Source organism: Mirounga leonina, unplaced genomic scaffold (genome assembly GCF_011800145.1).
Source record: "Mirounga leonina isolate KUSES-001 unplaced genomic scaffold, KU_Mleo_1.0 Mir_53, whole genome shotgun sequence".
Taxonomy (NCBI): domain Eukaryota; kingdom Metazoa; phylum Chordata; class Mammalia; order Carnivora; family Phocidae; genus Mirounga; species Mirounga leonina.
In genome coordinates this window covers 67,476,728-67,502,942 of record NW_023270807.1, presented here as the reverse complement: position 1 = coordinate 67,502,942, position 26,215 = coordinate 67,476,728, and the positions used below count along the sequence as shown (strand labels likewise).

The following is a 26,215-nucleotide window of genomic DNA, read 5'->3' as shown; positions in this document are numbered from 1 at the left end:
ATCATTTTTCTTCCATAAGCAAAGTTACAGAAAAAAATAAATAAAATAAAACTTTCCAATAAGGTATCCCATCTATTAGAGCCAGTAAGTTTCCAATTTAAAGTGATAGGCTGCCGTCTTTACCCCTGATTCTTTTGTCAAACATAACGTGTATATCTAAGCGCCCTCTGGTGTTTGTCAGAAAGAAGTCTTCTTAGACATAGTCCAGCCTCGCCTTGCCTTTCATTGCTTCAATTCCAAGTTTCCTTAAAAGAAATAAGTTAAACGACTACGGTAATTACAATAGGCCTTTTTCTTTGAAGGATTAAGCCAAAGTAAAAATAATAATAATAAGTGCTGTGCTTTGCAAATATAATTTAAACTGGATGAAAAATCAACTTGTTGAAAATTTCTAGATGCTTTAAATGGTTGTGTCCATAATTTTTAAAAGCAGGGAGGGGTGATGTCAGAATGAGAGTCATCTTATTTTCTGCATCATATATTTTTAAATGGGCACAGATTTCGTGTCTCTGGAAAGCATGAGAACAAGGCAAGAGGAAGACAGGCATTGGAGGAAGGAACACCCATGACTCAGAATGCAGGTGTCCGTTCAGAGAGCCCACTGTTTCGGGAAGCGTCTGATGGTTGCATTACTGCTGCACAGGGAGCTTTATATGGAAGAGATTTAGGACTTGCTTGATAAAAAAAAAACCTCTGGGGCACGTGTTTGCTATGATACCATTTTTGCATTGTCTTCCTTGACTAAGGGCCACTTCTGTGGGTTATGCCTGGAAAGCATAAGAGCTTTTCCAGGTAAAACCATGGCATAATCATCTGGCTGGAACACTGGAGGAGAGGAGAGACTTTTGATACAGCCACTCCCCTGTCCTGGTGAAACTGTGCAGTGGGTCTGCAAGCACGCTGGGGGGCAGACCACCCTGCAGTCCACTCAGATGGGGCAGCACTTTGTTAGAGAACCGAACCAGAAAAGCACCAGATGAGGCGAACGGGCATCTACCAAGTGTCAGACAGAAGAACTCCTTCTCCGCTTACATATAGCCCATGAGCCAATCTTTCTAGTGCTAAAAGGAAGTACACGGTACACATCCCCACCGCCGCGCCTACAGGCCAGTGTCCTGGCCTTGAACCATTTCTTAGATGAACTTCTGTCCTTACACACGCAGAAATATGCAGAAATATGTGGAAGCTCAGAAACAGAAGCTCCCCTGTGGAGAGAAGGGAGTCTGCTTCTCAGAGAAGAGTCTCATTCACTCCGAGCCAAATCTGCTTGAGTAGTTATTTGTACCCAAGTGCCATCAGTGTTGATGGGAATTTGGAATGCAGCACTGAAAACAGCATTGAGCCCAGTCAGCATAATCCTTTAAATCTCTGGTAATTCAGTGTCAGCGCTGGTTGGACCACCCAGGAGCCACTGGACGCAAGGAGCATTTCAAGGTCTGCCTACTTTCTCAACAATTTCCCCTGTGAAACTCTAAGCTCTTCCATCAGCACAATGTCAGAGTGGTCAGCAGACACGGGTAATTTCCTAGTCTGGAACCGTGAGATGCAGTAACAATTCGAAGAGTAAATTCCATATGAAAGGCAGTTGGTTTGGACTGAATTGTGACTGATGGCATAGGAACACAGCTGATTTTATAGCATTCTGTGACACCAGCCTTCATGCATGATTTCTGGGACCATTTTATATGTTATAGAACTTTCACATGCCAAGGAAATTCATGTTTATGGAGCATAGAAGGCCCACCCACCACTACATGCACAGATAGAACATTCCCTTCTCATAAATTTAAGCTGCTGTTTATATGGATTATTTATAGGAAAGTCAAGTCTCAAGAAGGGGCAAGCTGGCCCAGAAGGAAAGCATGGATACCATTAACCACGCAACTCAGCTTGTGGAGCAAGCTCATGAGATGAGGGATAAAATTCAAGGTAAATATATTCTCTTCTCATGCAGCTTAATGTCAAGGAATCATTCATGTTGTTAACAACAACAAAAATATGGCTACTGTTAGTGTTCATTATGTGCCAGGAACTGTTGTTATAGTGTTATATATAAGGTAATATATATGCATTTATGATATTTTATATGTATTACGTATAAGGTCTTCCAGTTTGTCCATCTAGGATTTCTGAGCATTCACCCCTACTTACTATCCGTTGGTTGTCAAGAATAAATGTATAGAATCATTCCCTTTCCAGGCATTTCAAGGCAGGGAATACCCTTCCAGCAGAAGAAATGGAATGCTATGGTGTCTCTAAAATGCAAAAGTTGAGTAGGAGTCATGTTTTTCTGGACTATTTGCAGCAAAAACACTGCCTTTAGAGTGGCAGGAATCTGTCCACTAGTCCAAATTGTCCTAAGCTCTCTCTATGATGCCATTTCCCAAAGATCAGGCAGGCAACATGCTCTGGTCCCCAAGCCAGAAGAAAAGCCTGGAGGGGGCGTGTGAGATTTCTTTGCCCTAAAGCATTGTGGCAGATTTTACCTTCCCTCTTAGAGGAGTACTTATTTGTGCTCTAACTTCTGATAAGTGTTGGCTGTATTTTGAAGACTACCTTAATAGCCCCCTGAAAGCCAGCCTCCCATTTACCAACAGAAAACAGGCACTTTCACTTGTTCTAAAATAAAGAGAATTTCCTTGGCTTACAGTCTGCCAAGATACAATATTTGTGTTTCCATAGCTTTAATCCTATATATGAAGAGCTGGGTGACAACACCAAGTGCATCTCAGGACACAATGGCAGCAAAGGATCCCACAGTGGGAAAGTCGCATCTTTATCCTGAGGTATAGGGAACATATTCCAGGCAGAGGGATGAATGCAGCCAAGATGAGACATTTGCTATATTTCCTTTGGTGGCTATAATACACAATAAAAATAAATGGCATGGATTTCAAACACCCCCCCCAACCCCGTTCTCACTGTTTCATGCTTTTGCATCTATCAATAAAATATTTTTTTTCATTTTAGAGTTACTATTTTTTTTTTCAAGAAGATTGAACCTAGACGAGCTGACCTCGTCTAATGAAGAAATAAATGCCCCTCTAGGCAGCAAATAAAGCCAGCATCCTAGTAAGCCATTCAGAGAAAATAATTCACCTTTTCTGTTATAAATTTTTTATTCTAACGTGTTTCATTTGGAAGTAATCTAAGCCCTCTATTTGACCCTTTAAGCATAGGAAAAGGTGAAAGACATACAAAAAAATTGTAAATGGGAAACAATAATTTCCATCAGTTTACCTTTTAAAAATAATGTATGAATAGTCTCCAAAGACTAAGGCAAAAATGTTATTGTCTACATTTCCTTTTTCTAATCTACACCAGACATGGCTAAAATAAAACAGGCCAGAATTGAAAATGTAATATTTGGATCAAAATGCCAGAGAAGTCAGCGCTGCAAGGGATAGATCTAAGGGGGGTGCGGGGAATCTACGTTTTGCTTATTTCCGGAGTTAAGATTATGGATTTCACTTGAAAAGTGAATGTTTAATCCCTTCATAGTTTTGTTTCTAGCATATCTTGGTTTCCCTATAACTTTCTCAGTAATATTTACAGTGTTAAAAACCTCTTACCCCATTTATCTCCTTTCCTTCAGAATTCAGGGATGCTACACAGTACCAAGAGTATGTCATTCCTTTTTCCCAACCATCTGTAAAATAACTCCTGGTGACCTTCAAGCCATTATCCATATAAAATACAAGCCTTTATCTGGTATGATTTATGTGACACCAGTGTTTGTTTACCCATCTTGTCTGGCCAACCACATAGATCATAGTAAACCACAGACACACAATTTCATTTATGCCAGGAAGATAAAATGCTTCTTCCCAGAGCTGTCAGAGGACAAGGTGGCAATTACATAACTTTCATCTGATCATATTTAGTAGGAAGAGAAAGTCAGAGAACAACTCAGCTCTGCTGGTATGTAGACAACGCATCTAATCCCTCTGAGCATCAGCAGTCCCTTTGGTTCTAAAATTCTCCAGAAGTGGGGTGAAATTACCCAGAATCAAAATGGCCCAATCTTGACAGTCATACTACAGAAGGCAGATAGCAATTGCAAAGTATGTGTGTGTGTGTATACACAAAATATATAAATATATATATATGTATTAATGAACAAAAACTCACATCACAATATAACAAATCTCTATTTTTATATCTGGTCTGTAGAATAATCTGAAAGATCCACTTGAACAACTATTAATATACTTTCATTTTGGTTTAGAGTTTTGGTCAGCTCCTTGGCTAAAATATAATTAATATCTAATACATCCTACATATGACAGGAGATACCTCAGAAGATTTTCTCCACGTTATGTATTTTATATAAAAGGTTGATCAAAGACCCCAGATTTGTGGGCCTTCAATGTTAATGTTCAGGACTTGCTATGGAAACCAGACACAGCTGAAGTTAGGACAGGCTTTGTGTTAATCCCATTCCCATTCTGAAGACACCAAATGGGAAACAGAGTTGTTTCCTCAAGTTTTACTTCTCCTTGGATCATATGGTGAATTCCAGTGCTGACACCACTATTTGCAGCGTGAACATCAATACACTGTCTTTGAATGAAACCCTCTTTCCATTTTAGGATCAGCCCTGCCCTTTGCCCTCACTCTTCATGTTTTTAGTGGCATCACTGTGAAATGCCCTGACACCTCACCCTGCTTTCTTCTCTCACTGTGTCCTTCCTTTCAGAGATCAACAACAAGATGCTCTATTATGGAGAGGAGCAGGAACTTACCTCTGAGGAAATCTCTGAGAAGCTGGTGTTGGCCCAGAAGATGCTTGAGGAGATCAGACGCCGTCAACCATTTCTCACACAAAGGGAGCTGGTGGATGAAGAAGCAGATGAAGCCCATGAACGTAGGTGTTTTCAACTCCTAAGGCGCAGCACGTGTCGGCTTCCTTTGTGGGTCCAAGAGAGGATACTGAGCCACAGGGGAACATTTGGTCAAAGCAAGCAATCCCCAATATTTGAAGATTTTTTTTAAAGAGTTTATTTATTTATTTGAGAGAGAGAGCGCACGCACGTGCAAGCACGCATGAGTTGGGGGGAGGGGCAGAGGAAGAAGGAGAAGCAGACTCCCGAATGAGCAAGAAGCCCAACACAGGGCTCGATCCCAGGGCCCGGGGATCATGACCTGAGCCGAACGCAGACACTTAACTGACTGGGCCACCCAGGTGCCCCTAGTATGCAGCTATTTAGAACTTAATACGTGGCCTTAGGGACTCGGTCAGGATAACTTACCTATACGATCAAGATTTTTAGATCCAGGCCCAACCTTGAGCTTTTGAAAAACAGCTGAGATTCCACATAGAATCTATAGACCTTAACCACTGAGGAGAAGAAATAGGGACTTACAGTTGGTGAAAATGTATAAAACAGGAGAAGAAAAACTAAGGGGAACCACTTTTCAGAACTACAATAAAAGAAATCTTACCAAGAAGGCAGTAAAGCTACAAGCCCAGCAACATTCGTGTTCTGAGGTCTGGGAATGACTTTTAATGAACTTTTAACCTCCAGTGCAAATTGAACATTTCCTTTAATGATGAATGTAGGCAAGAAACCACAGTAGTATTAGCGAACCTATGACTTGGTCACTCTATCAGTTATCAATGACTAACAACTCCAAACGTATTCATTCATTTTTTTTTTTTTAAGATATTATTTATTTGACAGAGAGAGACACAGCGAGAGAGGGAACACAAGCAGGGGGAGCGGGAGAGGGAGAAGCAGATTCCCCGTGGAGCAAGGAGCCCGATGCGGGGCTCGATCCCAGGACCCTGGGATTCTGACCTGAGCCGAAGGCAGACGCTTAACGACTGAGCCACCCAGGCGCCCCAAATGTTTTCATTTAAAATAACCATGTATTTGCTCATGATTTCGTTGGCAATTTGGGCTCAACTCAACCTGGACAGCTCATCTCTGCTCCATGTAGCAGGAACTGGCTCCTTCAGATGTCTGGGGCCTTGGCGAGGATTGCTGGGCCTCTCCCCCTTGTGGGGTGTGACCCTCAAGGAGTCTCGCCCAGCCTCATTCACATGGCAGCAGCCTTCCAGGAAAGCAAGAATGGAACTCAGCTGTGTCATATCTATCCTACTGACCCAGACGGGCCCAGATTCACGGTGTGAAGAAATAAACTCTACTCCTGATGGGAAGAGCTGCAAAGAATTTGTGTCCATTTTAATCTACACAATCAACAAGAGAAGCCACGGATTTGGGTATTGGATTTTAGCTGCACTCTGATCTCACAACATTCAGTTCATCAGTAATTCAAAATTATGTAGTTATTAGTCCCACCTCTAGATCTTGTTATTTCAGACTTAATAAAAAAGCACATGTATTGTTATATCACCAATTTGTTTTTTAATATTTTGGTCTTCTTTTTAAGTCTATGTATTTTATTTTACGCATTTTAAAGTACATGATAAGAAGGGGCCTGAAGGCTTCACTAGATTGCAAAGCGTCTCATGGCACAAAAAGGGTTAAGAACACCTGCTCTGCATTATTTTCCTACGATCATTACTATCAACTTCTAAAAATTATTGTGACTATTCTAGAAGAGGAACATTCTTCACCTAAAGGCATGTTACCATAAGAAATGTATAAAGTCTTAGAAACAGTAAGAACTCAAGAAGAATCTCAGGCCCCATATCTGGTCAGGATGAAGCCAGGGCTCAGGAAGGCTGGAGCTCTGATGTCACAGACAAATGCTTTCACACTTCTTGCCTATTTTAGAATGTAATGAGTCTGCCCTGGGGAAATGAAACCAATCACATCTCCCACTTAGCCACCTTCCACCTGGTCAATGCATGTTTAACCACTTTCTTTACTCAGTCATGGACGTGTATCTTCTGCTCACAGTGATGAAAGACAATACAAAACCTTGAAAAGTCAGACCGATAGTCCCTGAAGAAAAAGAGAATTAAGGCACGTAATCAATGCATGTTACTTTGATCAGAGAATTAAGACATATGCAGAATTTAAGAATATATCCTTGTCATTGAATCTTCATACCACCCAAAATAATGGTTTAGGTTTGATCTGAAGAAGCTACCTAAAAGCAATTGCCTGAAGAGAATACAGAAAATGTCAGTAACAGATAAGATAATTTTGGTTATTTTTTAATAGTAAAACTATGGTATATCCAAAACCCTTTGGTAAAATTATTAATAATCTAGGTAATAATAAACATAATGACATGGCTTCCACAAAAAAAAATAATAAACATAATATGACATGGTTTCCACAGCAAACATAATCTCGATGGAAAACCTAATCAAACTCTTTTTTTTGGCTGACTGTCATCCAGGGACTCTCAAACCCTACAACATAATTTTTCTTTCTTCAAACATAAAACACGGGGCTATTTTTATGAACAACAGCTTCAGTCTCTATTGCTGAGGACGGCATGGCCTGACAAGTTTGTGTCTTTGCTAAATGCTGGATGGAATGAGGGGAGGCAGGAGAAGCCCAGACTGAGGTTCTGTGTCCATTTCTCCCCAGTGTTGAACCAGGCTGAGAGTTGGCAGCGGCTGTCCAATGATACTCGCTCTCTATTCCCTGTCGTTTTGGAGCAGTTGGATGACTACAGTGCTAAGCTGTCAGACCTCCAGGAATCACTGGACCAGGCTCTTGACCACATCAGGGATGCCGAAGACATGAACAGAGCCACGGCAGCCAAGCAGCGGGACCACGAGGTACAGTGGACACGCTACCTGTAAATGAATTTCAGACATATACAACACAAAATTTTAACAAGAAGGGATGGTTGGCATGCAATTTTTTAAAAAATATTGATATACTCAAGTATTCATATTTTTTAAAATATTTATGCATTTTTGCCACTGTAATTTGCTAATGTAACTGTGTGCACCTAAAATCGAGTTGAAAGCATTATAATTGTTTAGCTTCTGCATTGATAAGAATGCAATTGTTCTTGGTGCTTGTGTCTGTGTGTATGGATATGTTGTTCTGGCAAGTGAGTTAGCAATGTGCTATTCCTGTGTCTACCTTTTTTTTTTTTTTTTTTTTTAATTGAGAGCACTAGAACACCAAAGCAACCCAGAACTATGTTTCTAGAAGGGTATGTGTAATTTCTGGAAAGGTATGATAAGCAATTCCCACAGCCTGGCTGGTCAGCAGCCACAGGGATAGGGAGTCTAATTCAAGCCAAAGGTCATGTAAATACAAAGAGGTGAGAGAAACTCCCAGACCTAGCCACAGCTTGCAAAGGCAGGCATCCCTATGGGGCCAGGATCTGGGCATGCCCACCTTGGGGGCTTAGATCTGGTGGTGGTCACGGCCGTTCCAAGCAGGGTAGGCACTCACAACTACCACCATCGAGAGGAGCCAGCTTCTGCTAGAAAGACACATGCATCTTTGGACATGTTTATAAAGATCAGAGTGAAATAGCAATGTCAAAAACTAGGAAGCAATTATGAGAATAATTCAGGTATGCTCATAATTCAGTTATGTTCGCTTTTATTGTCTGCAAAGCCAACTTAAGTGAGATTCCCCGCCCAGATTTTCAGTCATCTGAAAATGATGAAATTTGAAAAAATTTCAAAAATCTGAAAAAAATTTCAACCTTCTCTCAGTGAGCCTCTGGAAATGTTCCTAAGTAAAAGTGAATTACCCTTATCACCACCATTTTCTAATAGGAGCAATCCCTCAGCCCGCAATTTTTTTTTAGAATAACAGTGGTCAGGATAGCGACCAAAACAGCCTCCGGGTTTCTCCCCTCCATTCTTGCTCCCTACCCACACCCCTGCCCCACCCAGCCTGAGCAGGCGCCCCCATCACTGTTCTGACGGCATTACTTGCTCTGTTAAAACCCTTCATCTTTTCCTTCTGACCCTAGAGCAGTGCCTTTGACACTGCAGCTTATGAACCACGGAGTAATCATAAAATAAGTTTGGAGGGTTGTAAACAGCCTTTTTTTTTTTAATTGAAGTATAGTTGAATAACCAGCATTTTCTAAAAAGAGACGAAAGAATAGAAACTATCAAAGCGCATCATCTATAAGGAGGTATGGTTTCATCGCATTTCTGCTTCGGCGTTGCAACATAAATTGCACTGTTTACTGTGGGTCACGGTTAAGAACATTTGAGACCCTGTCCTATAGGACAGCCTATGCCCCTTCACATGCCATGAGGGACCTTGTCTGATCCACCCTTGCCAGCCTCCTTGGTTTCGTCTGTTGCAGAGTCCCTGCCTCCCACGTTCAGTTCAGGCACTATCACACTCGCTGTCATCCCATCTGCCTGCAACACAGACTTCTTTCCCAGACGTCACCTCCTCCGGGAGGCCTAAGCCCCATTCCCAGGTGAACAGGTGCTCTCCTCAGCAATCCATAATGCACCTTGTGACATTCCCGTTTCTGTATCGTGATCATCCCTTAATGGACCTGTCTTCCCTACTCAGCTTAAGTGTTGTCATTTCACATTTCACTGTTAGACCCACAGCACAGCTTAGAAAAGAATAACAGCAAATTTCCAGTCTTTTTACAAAACCAAAAATAACCACACAGTTTAATCATTTTGATATGTGCAAACAGTAGCCACACAACTAATAATTGCATTATTTCTTTCACCATCCTGCTCTCACCCCAAAGGGTAATAGAATGATAAAAATCTTTGTCAGATGAATGTAAGATTCTATATTTTAAAAGGCACTGTTTAGAGAAGCTCTTAAACCAAAGCTCTGCCTTCCTAGGACTGTTTCTATCATTTTTTGTAAGGATCAGGAAACTTATTATTCTTTGCAGATGTGAAATGGATACCGAACATGCCTAATAGTGCTAATTGTGTGTCATTTTCATAATTATTGGCTTTCAAAACTCTCTTTTGTTCATATTGACCTTCTTTCTGTGGGAGTATCTTTGTTTCAAAGCTTATTTTATTCATTTCTGTCTAATGCTATCTGTGAAGAGTACAGTATATGATAAGTGACAAGCCCCTTCACTTGAAGCCTATCATTTTCCAACTACTGCAAATGAACTTATCACGCAGCGCTGTTACCACAAGGCTTTGAAATTTGGCTAGGGCTTCAGGGCGTTAGCCATATTCCCTTAAGGCGACCAGATACAAGAGCTTCCAGCAGGGGTCATAACTCAGACTCTCTAAAAGGAAAACTGCTCTGAAGGAGCTAAATAATACCAACCTTTTTTCACCTCCTTTCCTTACATAGTTCAATACCCGTGCTTTAAAATATTGCTTTTGTGTAGAGCTGTATAACTACCTCTCCTTGAGGAGACAAGAATAATTAACCCGAGATAGTCACCCTGTATTAAGCTTGATGGATTATGAGGGGAAATTGATTTTGTAATGTTCTTGCATTAAGATGTTCGAATGGGATTCTTTTCTGTCCTTGGACCTATATCTTCCCCTGTAGCAAAGTGCTTGGAGAAGATGGTTTCCGTCTTCCTTCCCATTAAATTAGAAAAGACTGCAGCAGTGTGAAAGACACTAAGATGAACTTTGGAAGTTTTAAAGTATGTCCTTCTATATCTGGGCTTCTGTAATTATTCCCACGATATGTTAGATTATACCGCAAGTCATGTATTTCAACTCCCATTCAAATTACCTTTTCTAAAGTAACTTCAACTCATTTTTTACTCGGATTGTAAAATGAGTCTTACTTTTCCCCCTTGAAGTATCATTCTGGTTGCTTTCAAACTCCAAACTCATTTGAAGTTTTCTAATATTTCTTCAGAATCACAACATGCCTGCTTCTAGAACCCAACAGTGAAGGTAGAAATTAAAGCATTCATCTAAAAACGCTTGGGCCATTTCCCTCCTCAAAAAGTCTGAGCATCTAACATACAGAGCTCAGAGTGCTAGGACAGAAGATCACAATTTTATACTTTAATAGTAGGCCCATTTAAATTTTTTTAAAGGACTTTAAAATTGTTTTGTATATGCTTTATTCCTATCCAGATGAGCTATTTGTGCCTGGCCCAAAGACAGCACGTGATAAATAGTTTTTTGAATTACTTCATTTTCCACTTACTGCAAATATAGAGCCTCTGTGAAATCCTGCATTCCGTGTTCCACTTTACATTTATGGAGACAAAGCCAACGGCTCTCTCCGAAGTGGTCACTCTCTTTGAGCTGATGATATTATAAGTAATAATCATAACTAAGTGCTTCAAAGCTCCCAAAGTGCTCACTTTCGCTATCTCCATATTATACATGAGAAAACTGAACATGACATGGGTAAAATTCCCCAGTCACACAACAATTAGGTGGGAGGGCTGGGATAGGAACCAAGATTTATCTGAGCAGAGACAGGAGGTGACATTGACCACTCTCCCTGATGCTTTCTCTAAAGTGACCTTCTCTTCCACTCCCACTTATTCTTCGTTCCTATAGAAACAACACGAGAGAGTGAGGGAACAAATGGAAGGGGTGAACGGTTCTCTGAAGACGTCTTTGGATTCTCTGACAACACCTCGTCTGACCCTTTCAGAACTTGATGATACAATAAAGGTAGGGATGCATGTGACTTGTAGGTTTGTATTTATAGCAGATTGGAACAGCTCCTCAGTGTCACAAAACAATAATGGAACCCAATTCAAATCTGTCAAGTTAACTGGCACTATAGAAGCAAGATCAGGGGACTGAATTTTTCAGTTTCCTTCATCATGTGGTGGCACTACTCACATATGGCTATTTAAATTTAAATGTAATGACTTAAAATGAAATAAATTACAACTGAATTCCTCAGTTGAATTAACCATATTTCAAGTGCCCCACATGTGGCTAATGGCTACTACATTGGACAGCACAGATCTCCTTGCAGAAAGTGTGACTTAGACCCATCCTACTCACTCTTTACTCATAAGTTGTGTATTTAATAAAGCTAACATTCAAATCCATAAGAGACACATTTTAATGTAGAAAATTTCTAATAAAATGCAGTGAACCAGACCGTCCCCAAATTACGCTTAGCTCATTTTTATTACCTTTGAAAGGATACCATTTTAAAGTCATCTGATCACCATCTCATCCTTTGGCTATTTCAGCACCAAGCTTTCTGTCTTCCTCTCCATCCCTACTCCCATCACTATCTTGGTGACATCAAAATCCAGATGGATGAGCCCACCAGCTCTCAGACCTCCAGCTCCTATGACTTTTCCTGCCCAACAAGCCTTTCCTCCAGCCCACCCTCATTATCCCTCCTATGGCCATACTCAGGTCTTGTCATCAATAACAGTACCTCCTCCCAAATCCTGGTATCAAGTCTTTCTTATCTCACTTACTCTGGAAAACCCACTCCAACAATTCTCTGGCCACATGGAGACCTCCTCCAGCTCATATTCTCTTCTCATATCCTCTCTTCCCTCCTTAAGTAGCTAAAATGATCAATACAGTTGTCCCTCTTATCCATGGTTTTGCTTTCCATGGTTTCAGTTACCCACAGTCAACCTCTGTCTAGAAGCAGATGATCCTGCTTCTCACGTATCCTCACAAGGTCACTTGTAGCCTAACACTACAGCATAATGTGCCTGCATCAGTCACCTCATTTCATGTCATCCCATAGGCATTTTATCATCTCATATCAATACAAGAGGGGTGAGTCCAGTATAAGATATTTTGAGAGAGAGACCACATTCTCATAGCTTTTATTACAGTATATTGTTACAACTGTTCTATTTTATTGTTAGCTACTGTGGTTAAGCTCTTACTGAGCCTAATTTATAAGTTAAACTTTTTCATAGGTTTGTATGCATAGGAAAACCATAGTATATATGGGGTTCGGTACCATCCCCAGTTTCAAGTACCCATTAAGGGTCTTGGAACTTATCCCCCATAGATAAGAGGGGACTATTGCATAATCATTATTTGCAAACACCCTTAACTTGTATACCCACCTCTTCCCCTACTGTACTCACATGAGAATTCTATTCCCATATCCCAGTAAGCCCAAGTATCCCAACATCATGGCCATACCAGAGAAGCCAACATAATGAACAGCCTACCTCCACTTCTATCAATCTGGCTGGTGAATTTGCTTCATGCTTCACTGAAAAATAAGAACAAAGAGAAGAGAACTTCCCTAATCTTTCCTCCCCAGTTCTACCAGCCCACTTATATCTGTATTCACACTTGTACCTTCCTTCCTCGTATAAGTAATGAAGTGCCCCTTCTCTTATCGAAGTTCCACCTCCCCACCTGTGCTCTGAGTCCCATTCTTCCTCAACTCAGTACTCCCCAAAGTATCCCGTCTCTCTTCTGTGTCATCCAGTTCTTATTCTCTATTGGACCATTACTACCAAAATGTTAACATGTTCTAAGGATTTCCTGTCCTTTAAAAGAGGAAAGACCTTGCCTACATCCCCTCTAATCTCTGCCCCATTACTCTACTCTGCTCAGCTTCACAGCAAAAGACCTCGAGAGTCATTTACCATTGTCATTTCCACCTCCCAGCCCCTTACTCTCTGTTGTACCCAACCCACTCCAAATGGAATTTCATGCCCATGCACCGAAACTGTTATCCAGGTCATCAGTGAACTCAACATAAGCCAAAACTGTGGTTGCTTCTCCCTCCTCAGCATTCTTAGCCTCCCTGCTGATTAACCTTTCCTCCTTATTTAAACACTCAGAGCTGTCATCCTGGCTCCTCCAGTACCCCACTCACCTGGTCCTCCTCCCACCTCATTGGCCATGTTTTCCCAGCCTCTTCTGCTAGCTTCACCTCTATACATCTTCTATGTAGTAAATATTTTAGGCTCTGCAGGCCACATTTAACCACTCTCTCTTCTTCTTTTTTATTTTTTGTTTGTTTTTATTTTTTACAAAAAGTAATACTCTTTAAAAATGTAAATAATATTCTTAGCTAGGAACTATATAAAAACAGGCCTTGAGGCATTTTTGGCCCAGAACTCTGTCCATCCCTGCTCTGGTATAATGACTGGCTCAGTTCTCAGTCCCGGGCCCTCTTTGGTACTTACACTTTCTCCCTAGTTGATCCCATTGAATCCCATGGCTTTAAAGAATAATTATATGCATCATCCCACAATTTATACCTCCAACTTTCATACTTCCACTGAGTCCCAAACTCTTATATCCAAATGCTTACTTGAAGTTTTCAAGGAAGAACTCTGTGTGGTGTATAGCAGAATCATAATTTTACCTGCCACTTGGATGTGTAATAGACATATCAAACTTAACATATTCTGAATAAAACCTGTTCCTTCCCTAGTCTTCCCCACTTCAATAACTGACACAACCCCATTTGCTCCAATCAAAATTCTGGAGTCATTGTTGATTTCTCCTTTCCCCTCCCTCCCATTTCAACAAGACCTATTGACCTTAACTCCAAAATGAGTCCTGATTCCTGACCACTCCCCTCTCTGCTGCTGCTCTGTAGTCCAAGCCACCTCATCGCCAGCATGAACTACCCAAGGGGCCTTCTACTGAGTCATTTGCCTCCATGCTTGCCCCTCAAGACTCATTCTCTATGCAGTAGCAGAACAATCTCTTAAAAACATAATCAGATCACATTATTTCTCCTTCATAAAACCTCCAGTGACATTTAGAGTAAGGAACAAGCTCATTTTATTGTGGTTCATGAGACCCTAAGTGACCTGGCTCTGGCCCAGCTCTCTACCTCATTCTGTATATCTCTCCCCAACTCAACTACCCTTCAGCCCACTCCTCTCTGTTACCCTCCAACTCTGCTCTGTTTTTCAAACACACCATACTTTTCCTTGACTCCGGATCTTTGCACCTGACGTCTCCAGATCTTCAAATGGCTGTTATCCTTGTGAACATTCAATTCAAAGGTGGTTCTTACCCTCAATCATCCTGCAACCCATCCTACCTATTGTATTTTATTCAAAATGCTTTTTGAAAATAAATGCTATTTTCAAATGCTCCCTGAAATTAACTTGTTCAATTATTTGATCTCTTGTTTATCATCTATAATTCTCACTAGGTTTTAAATTACTGGAAAGCAGAGACTGTATTCATAGCTATGTATTCTATCTCCTAAAAGAGTGCCTGGCACATAGTGGGCATATGATGAATATGTGTTGAATGAGTTAGTAAGTAAAGGTGGAATGTCCATGGTATTCTTCCTGTTTATACAACTAAATATAATTTTTTTCAAAGTATTGTTCCCCAGCTGACCTACCAAATGACTAGAGACTTAATACTCTCTCCATAGAAATAAACCCTCTGTGCTAGGAACTGTGCTACATTCTGGGAATACAAAAATAAATTAGCACAGTTCTTGCCTTCTACAATCATGTAGTTTGGTGGGAAAATCAGGTAAAATGATTATAGTAGTGTGGCACATGGACAATAGAAATATATGGCAACACTGAACTCATCCTGGAGAAATTAGGGATAGCTTCATAAAGGAATTGATATTTGAGCTGAAATTGGACGGATGAGTAGAACTTTTCCAGGTGGGTCAGACAAAAAAGAAAACAAAGTTATCCTGGACAGAGAAAATATTATGTGAAACAGGCACAGGGGGTCAGAAAAAAATCATGGAGCATTAAAACATAAGTTAGTGAAGTTTGGACCATGGTACGTAATGTGGTAGGGAGACGTGAGAAATGATAAGATTGATGAGAGCAGAAGGATCAGTTGATGAAGCCACCTGAGTAATCAGATTTGTTCGTGTAGAGCAATTGGCTGATTTTGAGAGGGAAAATAACATGATCAGATTTGCTTACTAGAAAGATCACCATTCCTGTAGGATGGTGCAGAGTGGGTTAAAAGATTCAAAGTCTGGGCTGGGAGAGAGGAGTTAGATTATTCAGAAAGGGAAGGACTGAGTCAAGTCTGAGCAACACCAACTTTTAAAGTCTCCTTCTTAGACAGTGAAACAGGAGACCCAGGAGAGAGCAATGTCACAGAATCTAGGGAAAGAGAGTTTTAAGGCAAAGGCAGTGACCAACACTGTCACAAACCAGAGATAAATCCAGTAAATAAAGACAGGAAAGTGTCAAATGGATCTGGCAATATGGTGTCTGACACTGGGGACCTTGGCAAGAACCATTTTTGTGGAATGCACAGCATCAACAAAGAAAAGAAGCTGGAGGGGAAGCTAGAGTCAAGGAATAGGTTTTGTTTGTTTGTTTTTAATAGGAGAGGTTAACTGGGGCATGTTTACATCTGAGAGGAGCCAGTAGCTAAGGGAGCAAAAAGAACAGAAAATAGGGCAGCGTGCCTTATACAGAAAAGGAACACTTTTCCTCTTAAAGTATGAGGAAGATGTACATAAAGATGTAGCTATAAATAAGTGTATAGGGGTTTTTTGGTGGGGAGAGAGACCAGAGGATGGTGGCAAAGAGTTGTTTGCAATTCTTTGTTGGTATTAGAGTCTGTGAGGAGAATATTATCCCCTTTCAGCTCCCAAGTTCTAAACAAGTTGAAAAATAAATAAAATAATAAATATAAAGTCCAAGAATATAACCCTCATTTCTGGTGCAGTTAAGATGAGATCATGGCTTTAGGTCTCTTAGCCAAGTGGGGTTGCTAATATTCAATCCCAGAATTAGGCAGAACTACCCAGTCAGGCAGGCAACATTGCAGGGTTCATGTAGGGGTTCTGCCCAGAACAACTTTCATTAGGGACAAACACAGGAAAACTCAGGCTTTCTGCTGGCAGCTTGCTACCAAGAGGCAGGAGGTAGAATTGAACAGAACCTACATAGTTATTCTCCCAAAATTTACCAATCAAATAAACCAGTCCCCCTCTCAGGAGCAGAGTGAGGAAAGGGGTGGAGAGGTCTGAGGTTTCACCAATTGAGCTCCCTTTATAGGGAGGAAATTTCAGGAGTACAGAAAAAATGATCCCCACTACAGTTAGTTGCTGTCTCCTAAATAAAAAAAAGAAAAAGAAAGTGATCTACTTAGAATTAGATGGCAATGGAGGAAGGAAATATGATTGGCTTAAGAATGGTGCCAATGTTTAGAATCACTATTTGAGTGACTGGGGAAAAAAAATGATGCTCATTAGATTCAGTAACTTAGATATCATTAGTTTGAATTTCTGGAGTAGTAAAGTAAAAAATAGATTGGAGTGGGTCAAAGAGTGAATTAAAAAGTGATGGAATAGACAGCTAACATAAACACTTTTTTGGCTATATATTGCTATGGAGGGAATAGAAAAGTAAGGTAATAACGCTGGGGAGATGTATGGGTAATGGAGGTTTTTGGTTTAGCTTCGTTTTGTTTTGTTTTCAGATGGGAGAAAGCAGAGCATGTCTGAAAGCTAGGGAAACAATAGTAGAAAATGAGTTGTTGAAGATACAAGAGAAATAGGTAAAAGTCCACTTAAAGTATTTTAGACTCCTGTAGACCTGGCCTGAAATGTACTGAACCTCATATTAAGGAAAACTACAGATTATCTTTTGGTGCTCCCTGGGGAAAAGATTTTAAGTTATTCTATATTCAATTCACTTTTTAAAATATTTTCTTTAGAATGCATCAGGGATTTATGCGGAAATAGATGGAGCCAAAAATGAACTACAAGGAAAACTATCCAACCTAAGTAACCTTAGTCATGATTTAGTCCAAGAAGCTGTTGACCATGCACAGAACCTTCAACAAGAGGCTGATGAATTGAGCAGGTAATATCCTAGTTTTAGAAATGCAAATATCTACATAGGCTGAATAACTCATTTTTATTCAATTCCACGTGCCAGAGATATAGGTTGGCAGGTTGGGTTTTGGGTTGTGTTTTTTGTTCATTTATCGGTTGCTTGGTTGGTCAGTCTGAGAGCCAGCCAATCATTGTTTATTGTCATTGCTTTGGGGAGAGTTTTTTGTTTAAAAAAAAAATCTGTCAGGTTAGAGACCTATGTTGTGAGGGGTGCTTCTGCTCCATAATTATTAGTAGGGTGACCTAAGGCATTTTGGTTAGGGGCATAACTGTTGCACAAAATATTATCAAGTAAGGGGCGCCTGGGTGGCTCAGTCAGTTAAGCAGCCGACTCTTGATTTTGGCTCAGGTCATGATCTCAGGGTCATGACATTGAGCCCTGCGTCTGGCTCTGCTCTCAGTGTAGAGTCTGCTTGAGATTCTTGACATTCTCTCTCCCCCTCTCCCCCTGTCCTCCCTCCCTTTCTCTCTCTCTCTCTCTCTCAAATAATAAAGAAATCTTCTTTAAAAAAACATTATCAAGTAAATCAGATCCCTCTACAAGGTCTAATTCTACCACCATCACATATTTATTTCACAGACAGCATTAGTTTTCCATACCCAAGGGTCTTAAGTAAAGCTGGTTGGAAGTTGGCAATACAATTGACTTCTGGTAAATACTCTAGACACTCTATAGTGCCCAGCAGGAAATGTTTGATTTCAACACCTGATTAAGAGAAAATCAATTGACAATTTTCCTCACAGCATCTAAAAGAGAGTCACATACCCTTTGGGCACTCAATTAACATTCATTGAAATGTACTGAAAGATTGGAATTGAATTCATGACCTTGAAATGATAGGTAAATGATGAGATAATTATAGAGAAAGATTACAAACCTGGCAATTAGAAACAACATCAGTAAAGGTCATGAATAAAATAAGAACCAATAATAACTCTTGTTCAAACTTCAACTACCTTTTTATTCCTGATTGTCAAAATTTTCAAATATCCCTCCAAATCTTCTGAGAATTGGAAGAGAGGAGACAGACAGACAGACAGAGAGAAATAGATGTTCTGTAAAATCTGGGTGTCCGAGATGGCACTGTAACCACTTAGTGTCATGCTTCCAGGAAATTTGCTTTTGATCAAACCAATAAAATGTTTAGATAAAATACGATTTTGGTTGGGGTGCCTGGGTGGCTCAGTCATTAAGCGTCTGCCTTTGGCTCAGGTCATGGTCCCGGGGTCCTGGGATCGAGCCCTACGTCGGGCTCCCTGTTCTGCCGGAAGCCTGCTTCTTCCTCTCCCACTCCCCCTGCTTGTGTTCCCTCTCTTGTTGTCTCCCTCTCTGTCAAATAAATAAATAAAACCTTTTAAAAAATACGATTTGGACAATATGCTGTATTGATATAATATTGTTTTTGAGATCACTCCTGTGGCTCTCTTCATTGTTCTTTTGTCATCTTAGTGACTATGTCCTGTTGATTGGGATCCCAACCCTTACCTTCATTAAATGCAACAGTGTTCTAGCATGATTCTAAGAAAGTTACCCATGCTTTACATGAAAAAATGATCAGAAATATTAATCACTCTGATGTCCCTTTTGCATCTAGGATATTTCAGACTGGATATGTTCAGGGAAACATCCAAATTTATAAATGTCTTCCCCTCAAAATGTGAATATTCTTCATCATGTGTCTGATGACCCAATAATTTGCTTCTTGTGCGTAAAGCAGAGATAAACATAATTCATCAAGAAACTTTCATTTCAAAAGCACATTTTATTTTATGTATTGATGCAGTAACTTTTTTGTGCCTAGTAATGAAAACAGGGTATTAAAGACTCTTTTAATCTCTGTCTTGTATCTTAGCCAGCAAAATTTTAAAATATTAATGAATACTTGTAACATTTTATTCCTTGTATCCCTTTCTTTTAAAACTTCCTCAGATTTCCCTCTCTGTGCCATTTCTAAGAACAGGTTGTAGGTAGGAAGAAGTAGCAAATATTTGATTAGAATTACCTCTGCAGAGCAGAATTGCATTATGACTTTCCTGGGCCCTAGGTACTTTTACCTCTATTGGCCCCTTCCTCCATAAAAACATTTTAAATTACATGTCATGATAGCATTGTTAAGACTATTGTTAAGACTAATGTTAAGACTATTGTTAAGACTAATGATAGCATTGTAAGACTACTGTTAAGACTAATATAATCATTATTAGTATCCTTATTGCTCTTCTGATTAAAAAATAAATAAAAATGAGAAAGTCTTTGTGGGGCCCTATTATGCCTAGTGGATAAGTCAGCCCTCCTGCAAAGAAGCCCAATGATGATGAACTTGGACAAAAGAGAAGAAAGCAGCCAAGGGAATACAGAGAAGTCGCTCTGAGTCTAAGAGAGTACACAGGGACTGCAACTGGATGGAGGAACCTGAGAATCGAGTTCAATAGGTCAGGGCAGTTGGAAGAGATGAGCCAAGCTTGGGATCTGCAGTATCACATACTGGGTCACAGAGAATCTTCTGGAAGTTACTGATGAATCAAGTGGTAATAGTCATCAGTGTCTGGGACTGAGAAGAAAATATGCAACTGGTGTATTTAAAACTGAGTAAAATTGAGGCAAAGGATTCAGGATGCCGCAGCAGTGAAGGGTTGTTTATGTTAGAGAGGAAGAAGAAGTGTTTGTCACTAAAGTGAATTATTCTACGAATACACTTAGAATTTGAAATTCCAATTCAGGAAATAGTTTAGGCACAATAATAAACTGTGATGTTTATTGGACGACAGGCACGGGACCAAGCATTTCACACAGTTTATCCCTGTTGTACCTCACATCAGTCATCTGAGGTATATACCGTTATCAGCCACTATGTGAGAGTGCCCAGTGCATGATGGGTACCCAGTAAATAGTCGATGAACCTTACAGAGGCCAGAAAGGCGTCAAGGCAGAGAACATGGTGTAGAGGGCAAGGGTGGAAATGGCCGTGGGTAGGGCTTTGCAGTTTAAGGAAGGAGCTGGGCTGCAGGAGGGAGACAAACCATAACAACATGCACCCTGGTTCCCTCTATGAAAAGGGAATAACAATGTCTACTTCACAGGTGTGGTGAGAATTAAAGACATATTATACATAACAAGGCTAGCACAGAATCTGCACCTAGATACTCAGTATGTATCATTCCCCTTCTTAAGGGAAAATACGTTGTTTTCTAAAGTGAACAAAAGGTTGAATAAATAGAGTGAAACCAACTAATACCTAACACCATGCTGAGGCTGTGCACCGTCTTTGAGAGTCTTGGCTTCTCTTACGCAAAGGAAAAAACAATGCTGATTTGGGTAAGTAGGTGGGGGAGGACTGTGGGTTCATTTATGGGCCTGACCGCCACCACATAAACAAACTGTTGCTTGAAGAGGTGCAGAAGACTGTTTTTAAATCATCATTCCCTTTTTCTGTAGCCACTGCCCAGCAAACAGCTTCCATGGAGCCAAAATGGGGTAAAGTCCTGGGGGCACCAACAGCAGAGGAGAGAAAAGAAGATGTGCTCTTAGGAAAGGCAGCTCGGGAAAACCTTGCCAAGCCAGGTGGCTTTGAATAACAGGAAGGAGGTCCCTGGGGTCCCAGAAGTATTCAAATCGAGCAGTAAAAATGGCCCCATCTCCCACAAAAGTAAGAAAGAGGAATAATGACACGGTTGTTCTTTAACAGGAATTTGCACAGCTCAGATATGAATGGGCTGGTACAGAAGGCTTTGGATGCTTCAAATGTCTATGAAAATATTGCCAATTATGTTAGTGAAGCCAATGAAACGGCAGAATTGGCTTTGAATATCACTGACCGAATTTATGATGTGAGTATTCCTATTTTTTTCAAGATTTTGTTTTTAAGTAATCTCTGCACCCAACGTGGGGCTCGAATTCCCAACCCCGAGATTAAGTCACATGTTCCACTGACTGAGCCAGCCAGGCACACTCCCCCACCCCAAGTATTCCCTTATTTTAAAGTTCATTTATATATTGCCTTTTCCCGGCTTATGACTTTACTGTTTTCTAATGTCATCGCTTGAGGTTCCACTGTAATGTCAATGGCAGAAAGGCCAAGAGAACTAAGAAAAGACCATTTTATTTTTGTTATGGTTTCAGTAGCACAACTTATTCAAAATGTGCCATACTCCTGTCAGCAAATGCCAGTTCCTTTGACAGCCTTTTTAAAACACAGTCCTTGAATAAAACATATTTAAGATGAGTCCGTGCTGATAGAGAAGATGCTTTATGCAACATTCACATTTTTTCAAATCAAAAATTGTTTATTGAGTGGCTTCTATTTGACAAGCACTTTGTTGAGACCTTGGCCAGACGCTGTTCTAGACTCACTGAATTTTCCTTGAAAAACATTTATCTTGAAATCGTCACGGACTTTATTTTCTCGTGTTCCCTTTTGACCTTGATTTTGAGCTATGGAAATGAAGTTGTATGAATTTTGCTTGGTGTTTAACAGATAAATGGTGTCATTTAAATCCTCAATCCATGAAAAGTGGATTTCTTCTGCTCTAATTCTAACTCTAACTCTTTCTACTCAATTCCTTTGTAGGCTGTGAGTGGGATTGATACTCAAATCATTTACCATAAGGATGAGAGTGAGAACCTCCTCAATCAAGCCAGAGAACTGCAAGCCAAGACAGATCCTAGTAAATATCTTCCCTTTCCTACCTTTCTTCTGATTTATAGCTGCTTCTCTCCTTTCACACAGTACTTCTGCATATGGATAGAGATTTCAAAATTCTAGGATTAAAGAACAAATGATCTTTTAACTGAATAGTACATTAATAGTTCTTGCTGAGATTCAAGGTGTAAAAAAAGCAAAGACTGGATATTTTTTTTTTAAGATTTTATTTATCTATTCAAGAGTGGGGGGAGGAGCAGAGGGAGAGGGACAACAGACTCCATGCAGAGCGCAGAGACAGATGCAGGGCTTGATCTCTTGACCCCAAGATCATGACCAAGTAGAAACCAAGAGATAATGCCATAAAATACACTTAACACTAAAACTATATTATACATAATTTAGTCTTTCTTGGACAATTCAGAAAGGCCTTTAAAATTTTACAATGAGTCAGCACTGGGAGAGTCAGAAGGATAGGATACCACAGAGCCATGTGGTTATTGGCACTTTCCTGTAGTTTGTGTTCACTAAGTTTACTGCATTTAGGACAAGCCAGTGACAATATGGGAAGAAGCATTTCCAAAGGTTAGTGTTTGCATCTATGAAAGCAAGCACATCCAAGTGGGGAAGGAAGAAAAAATAAAAGCAAAATCATGTTAGTCAATTTTGAATCTTGTGAGCTACTCTTAATAACAATTGCATTGGCTAAGAATTTCACTAAACATTACTCATCTCTGAGCAAATGAACTCATACCTAAGGATGGTTGCACATTGACTAATGAGGTTGGAAATCCATTATCTAGCTAACTTCTAACTACCACCTAAAAACAAAGACCAAGTTCGAAACAGAAAACGTCACATAATTTTATCAAAGCAATTAATCTCAGTTCTAACCATGCATTTTCTTTTTCTTTTTTTTTTTATGAAGAGCACTATATGGAGAAAAAAAATGCATTTGTTTTTCCTACGCAGAATATTTAACTAGCTATGATAAAGCAACTATTATTTAATGTTTCCTGGGTAAACAAAGGCAATAAAAATGTTCTCTTCTAATTCATTCATTATATAAGTCTAGTCTTGAACATACTCTTTACAAAATAATTAGAATATTAGCAGCAACAATTTAGAATATAAAAGTAAAATATATTTTTTATTGAATATCATTAACATACAGCATTATATTAGTTCAGGTGTACAGTATAATGATTCAATTATTCTATATATTACTTAGTGCTCATCATGATAAGTATACTCTTAAAGGTAAAATATTTTTAAATAAATGTTGCCATATCTATGTATTGCTTTGTTTCTTGTGATGTGAAGACCAGAATATGTGAGTCTTCAGAACACAGTGACTTAAATATTTTATTCTCCTTGATAATTTGCAATGCAGTCTTGTCATTATTGAGTTATTGAACCTCATGAAAACAATTTTTCTTTCCCAGTAATAATATCTCTTCAAAGTTCTGTATTTTAAGTACAGATAAAATCTCTCTGCATTGGTCTCTGGATATTTTGCAGAGCTGGTTACCTATTTCATGATCTTGTTTGGTTAAATTTCTTCACATATTTATTTGCAAAAGGGACATCCATGGGGAGTTAGGACTGTGTGGGTCAGAACTTCCCTCCCTTTATACAACACACATTTGTGATATAAATTCAGATTTTCAGATTAAACTATATTTATCTACTGAGTTACATTACAATTTCAAATTACTGTTTATTCATTTCCAAATGACTTTCAATGATCGGTAATCTTTATATCCCAGATTTCCTTTCTTCATTATCTATATCAAATAGTTAGCAATCTATAATAAACTCAGGAAGCTGCTATTTAAAGGAATCTTCTACTGAATTCATTTGTAAAATGAAAAATGTTTATATAAAACAATAAGTTTCAGATAGGAAAGACTTTTTAGAAACATTTTTTTCTTATAAACATCCAGCCCAAGATAGAATTCTCTTCACCTATTTTTTTCAAGGGCTCCAAATATAGAGTTAAATATATTCTTTTTCAGTGTACGAGTCAGCATTTTTTGCAGCTCCAAACCCAAAAGGAAGATCTGAAAAGATTGTTTGTATTACGAATATTCAAAAATTGAAAGTAAAAGAGGGAGAAGGGGGTGTAATACAAAGTATGTTTAAGTCCCTCCTTGTATTCTGGGAAATTTTTGGCACTCCCCAGAGGAAAAAAGAAGTGCCTGTACTTTGTTTACATTGTAGTTGGTGACAGAATCCACTCAGCACCACTCATTTTATACCCACTATACCCAAGTGGGGAAAGACAACCAAACAAGAAGGCAGGCACACAAAGACTATAATAGAAAAGAGAAATTACACCATGGGAGAGTATATATTTACAAACCTATTGGAGAGAAAGAGAAGAGTATAATAGGAAGTGAAGAAATGATTTCTCTGTTTGTCAAAAAGCATAAATTTCCTGATGCTTTGGAAGTAAACAAAGCATGAACCAAGAATCCTTGGGAAAGTTCATCCTTCAGTTCAGACAACAAGATACTACATCATGACTTGTTTAGATTTGCTCCAAAATAACCCATTTTGAGACTGTGTTGCAAGTGTACTTTCAAGAATTGTTTTGTAAGAATAAGACTATCAAACCTGATACAAGAACAAGTAGAAAATCTGATAGACTTATATGTACATATGTATGTGTAAGTTTAATCAGTAATTAAACCCTTCCCACAAAGAAATCTCAAGGCTCAGATGGCTTCCCCAGTGAATTCTTCCAAACATCTAAACAAATAAGACCACTAGTATATAAATTCTTCCAGAAAATTGAAAAAGAGGAAATATTGTCTAACTTGTTCTATTGAAGCCAACAAAACTAAGATACAAAACCTGATAAGGACATTATAAAAAAAAGGAAAATTGTAAGCCAAATTCTTTCACAAATAGAGATGTGAAAATCCTAATCAAGATATTAGCAAATCAAATCTAACACACACTGAAATGGTAATATGTGACCAAGTTAAGTTTATTCCAGGATTTCAGGGATAGTGTAACATTTAAAACATCAGTAGTAATTCACCACATTTAAAGAATATATCAGAAATTTCTTATGATCATCACACCACATGCAGGAATATTATTTAACAAAACTCAATACCCATTCATGTTTCAAAAAGACTCATAGCAAACTAAGAATAGAAGGCAACTTCTGTAATCTAAGAAAGAATAATAAAATAATAGTCAGCAAGCATATTAATACTGAAGTATTTAAAGTTTGCCCACTAAGATTAGAAACAAGACAAAGACACCCCACATTACCAATTCAATGTGTAAAAATCCAGTTTAATTCTGTGTACGATAAAATTAGAAATTAACTTTTTAAACTATTAGCACCATTTACAATAGCATAAAATACCTAGAAATAAAGCTGATGAAAGAAAAGATCTCTACACATAAAACTACACTATGCTATTGAAAGAAATTAAAGATGGTCTAAATAAGTGGAGATCAAAATGAGAATTTAGATCTACAGGAGAATAAATAAAAACTGTATGAACTGGAAGACTCAAATTTGTAAAAATGACAACTCTGCCAAATTTATCTATAAATTAAATATAATACCAACCGAAGTACCAGAACTATATGTAAATAGAGAAGATGATCCTAGAATTTCTATGGAAATGAGTGTGGGAGGAGCTAAGAAGCCAGCACAATCCTTAAAGAATAAAATCAAAGCTGGAAGACTTAAACCACCAGATATCAAGACATCACTCTACAGAAATTAAAACAGATACATAAAAGATATAAAAAATTACAATACTGTATCATTTTGTTTGAATAAAGTTTAAGAACAGACACAACTAACAGATGGAGATAGAATTCAGAATAGTGGTCATCCTTGGGTAATCACAGAGGGCCCAGGAAACTGAGTAGCAATAATGTTCTACTTGCTCAGTTTGTGAAAATTCGTTTATA

At 39.1% G+C, this 26,215-nt stretch overlaps 1 protein-coding gene across 2 annotated transcripts in view; it reads left to right on the top strand.

Annotated features, from left to right (window-relative positions):
* The window catches only part of LAMA4 (laminin subunit alpha 4), a 150,687-nt gene that overhangs the window by 81,924 nt on the left and 42,548 nt on the right, over positions 1 to 26,215 (top strand). For both annotated transcript variants that reach the window (XM_034991869.1, XM_034991868.1), the window contains exons 9-15: positions 1,818 to 1,929; positions 4,700 to 4,867; positions 7,512 to 7,705; positions 11,381 to 11,497; positions 17,450 to 17,598; positions 21,317 to 21,458; positions 22,199 to 22,295. In XM_034991869.1, the coding sequence (XP_034847760.1) occupies positions 1,818 to 1,929; positions 4,700 to 4,867; positions 7,512 to 7,705; positions 11,381 to 11,497; positions 17,450 to 17,598; positions 21,317 to 21,458; positions 22,199 to 22,295 (979 nt within the window). The remainder of the gene's footprint in view (positions 1 to 1,817; positions 1,930 to 4,699; positions 4,868 to 7,511; positions 7,706 to 11,380; positions 11,498 to 17,449; positions 17,599 to 21,316; positions 21,459 to 22,198; positions 22,296 to 26,215) is intronic.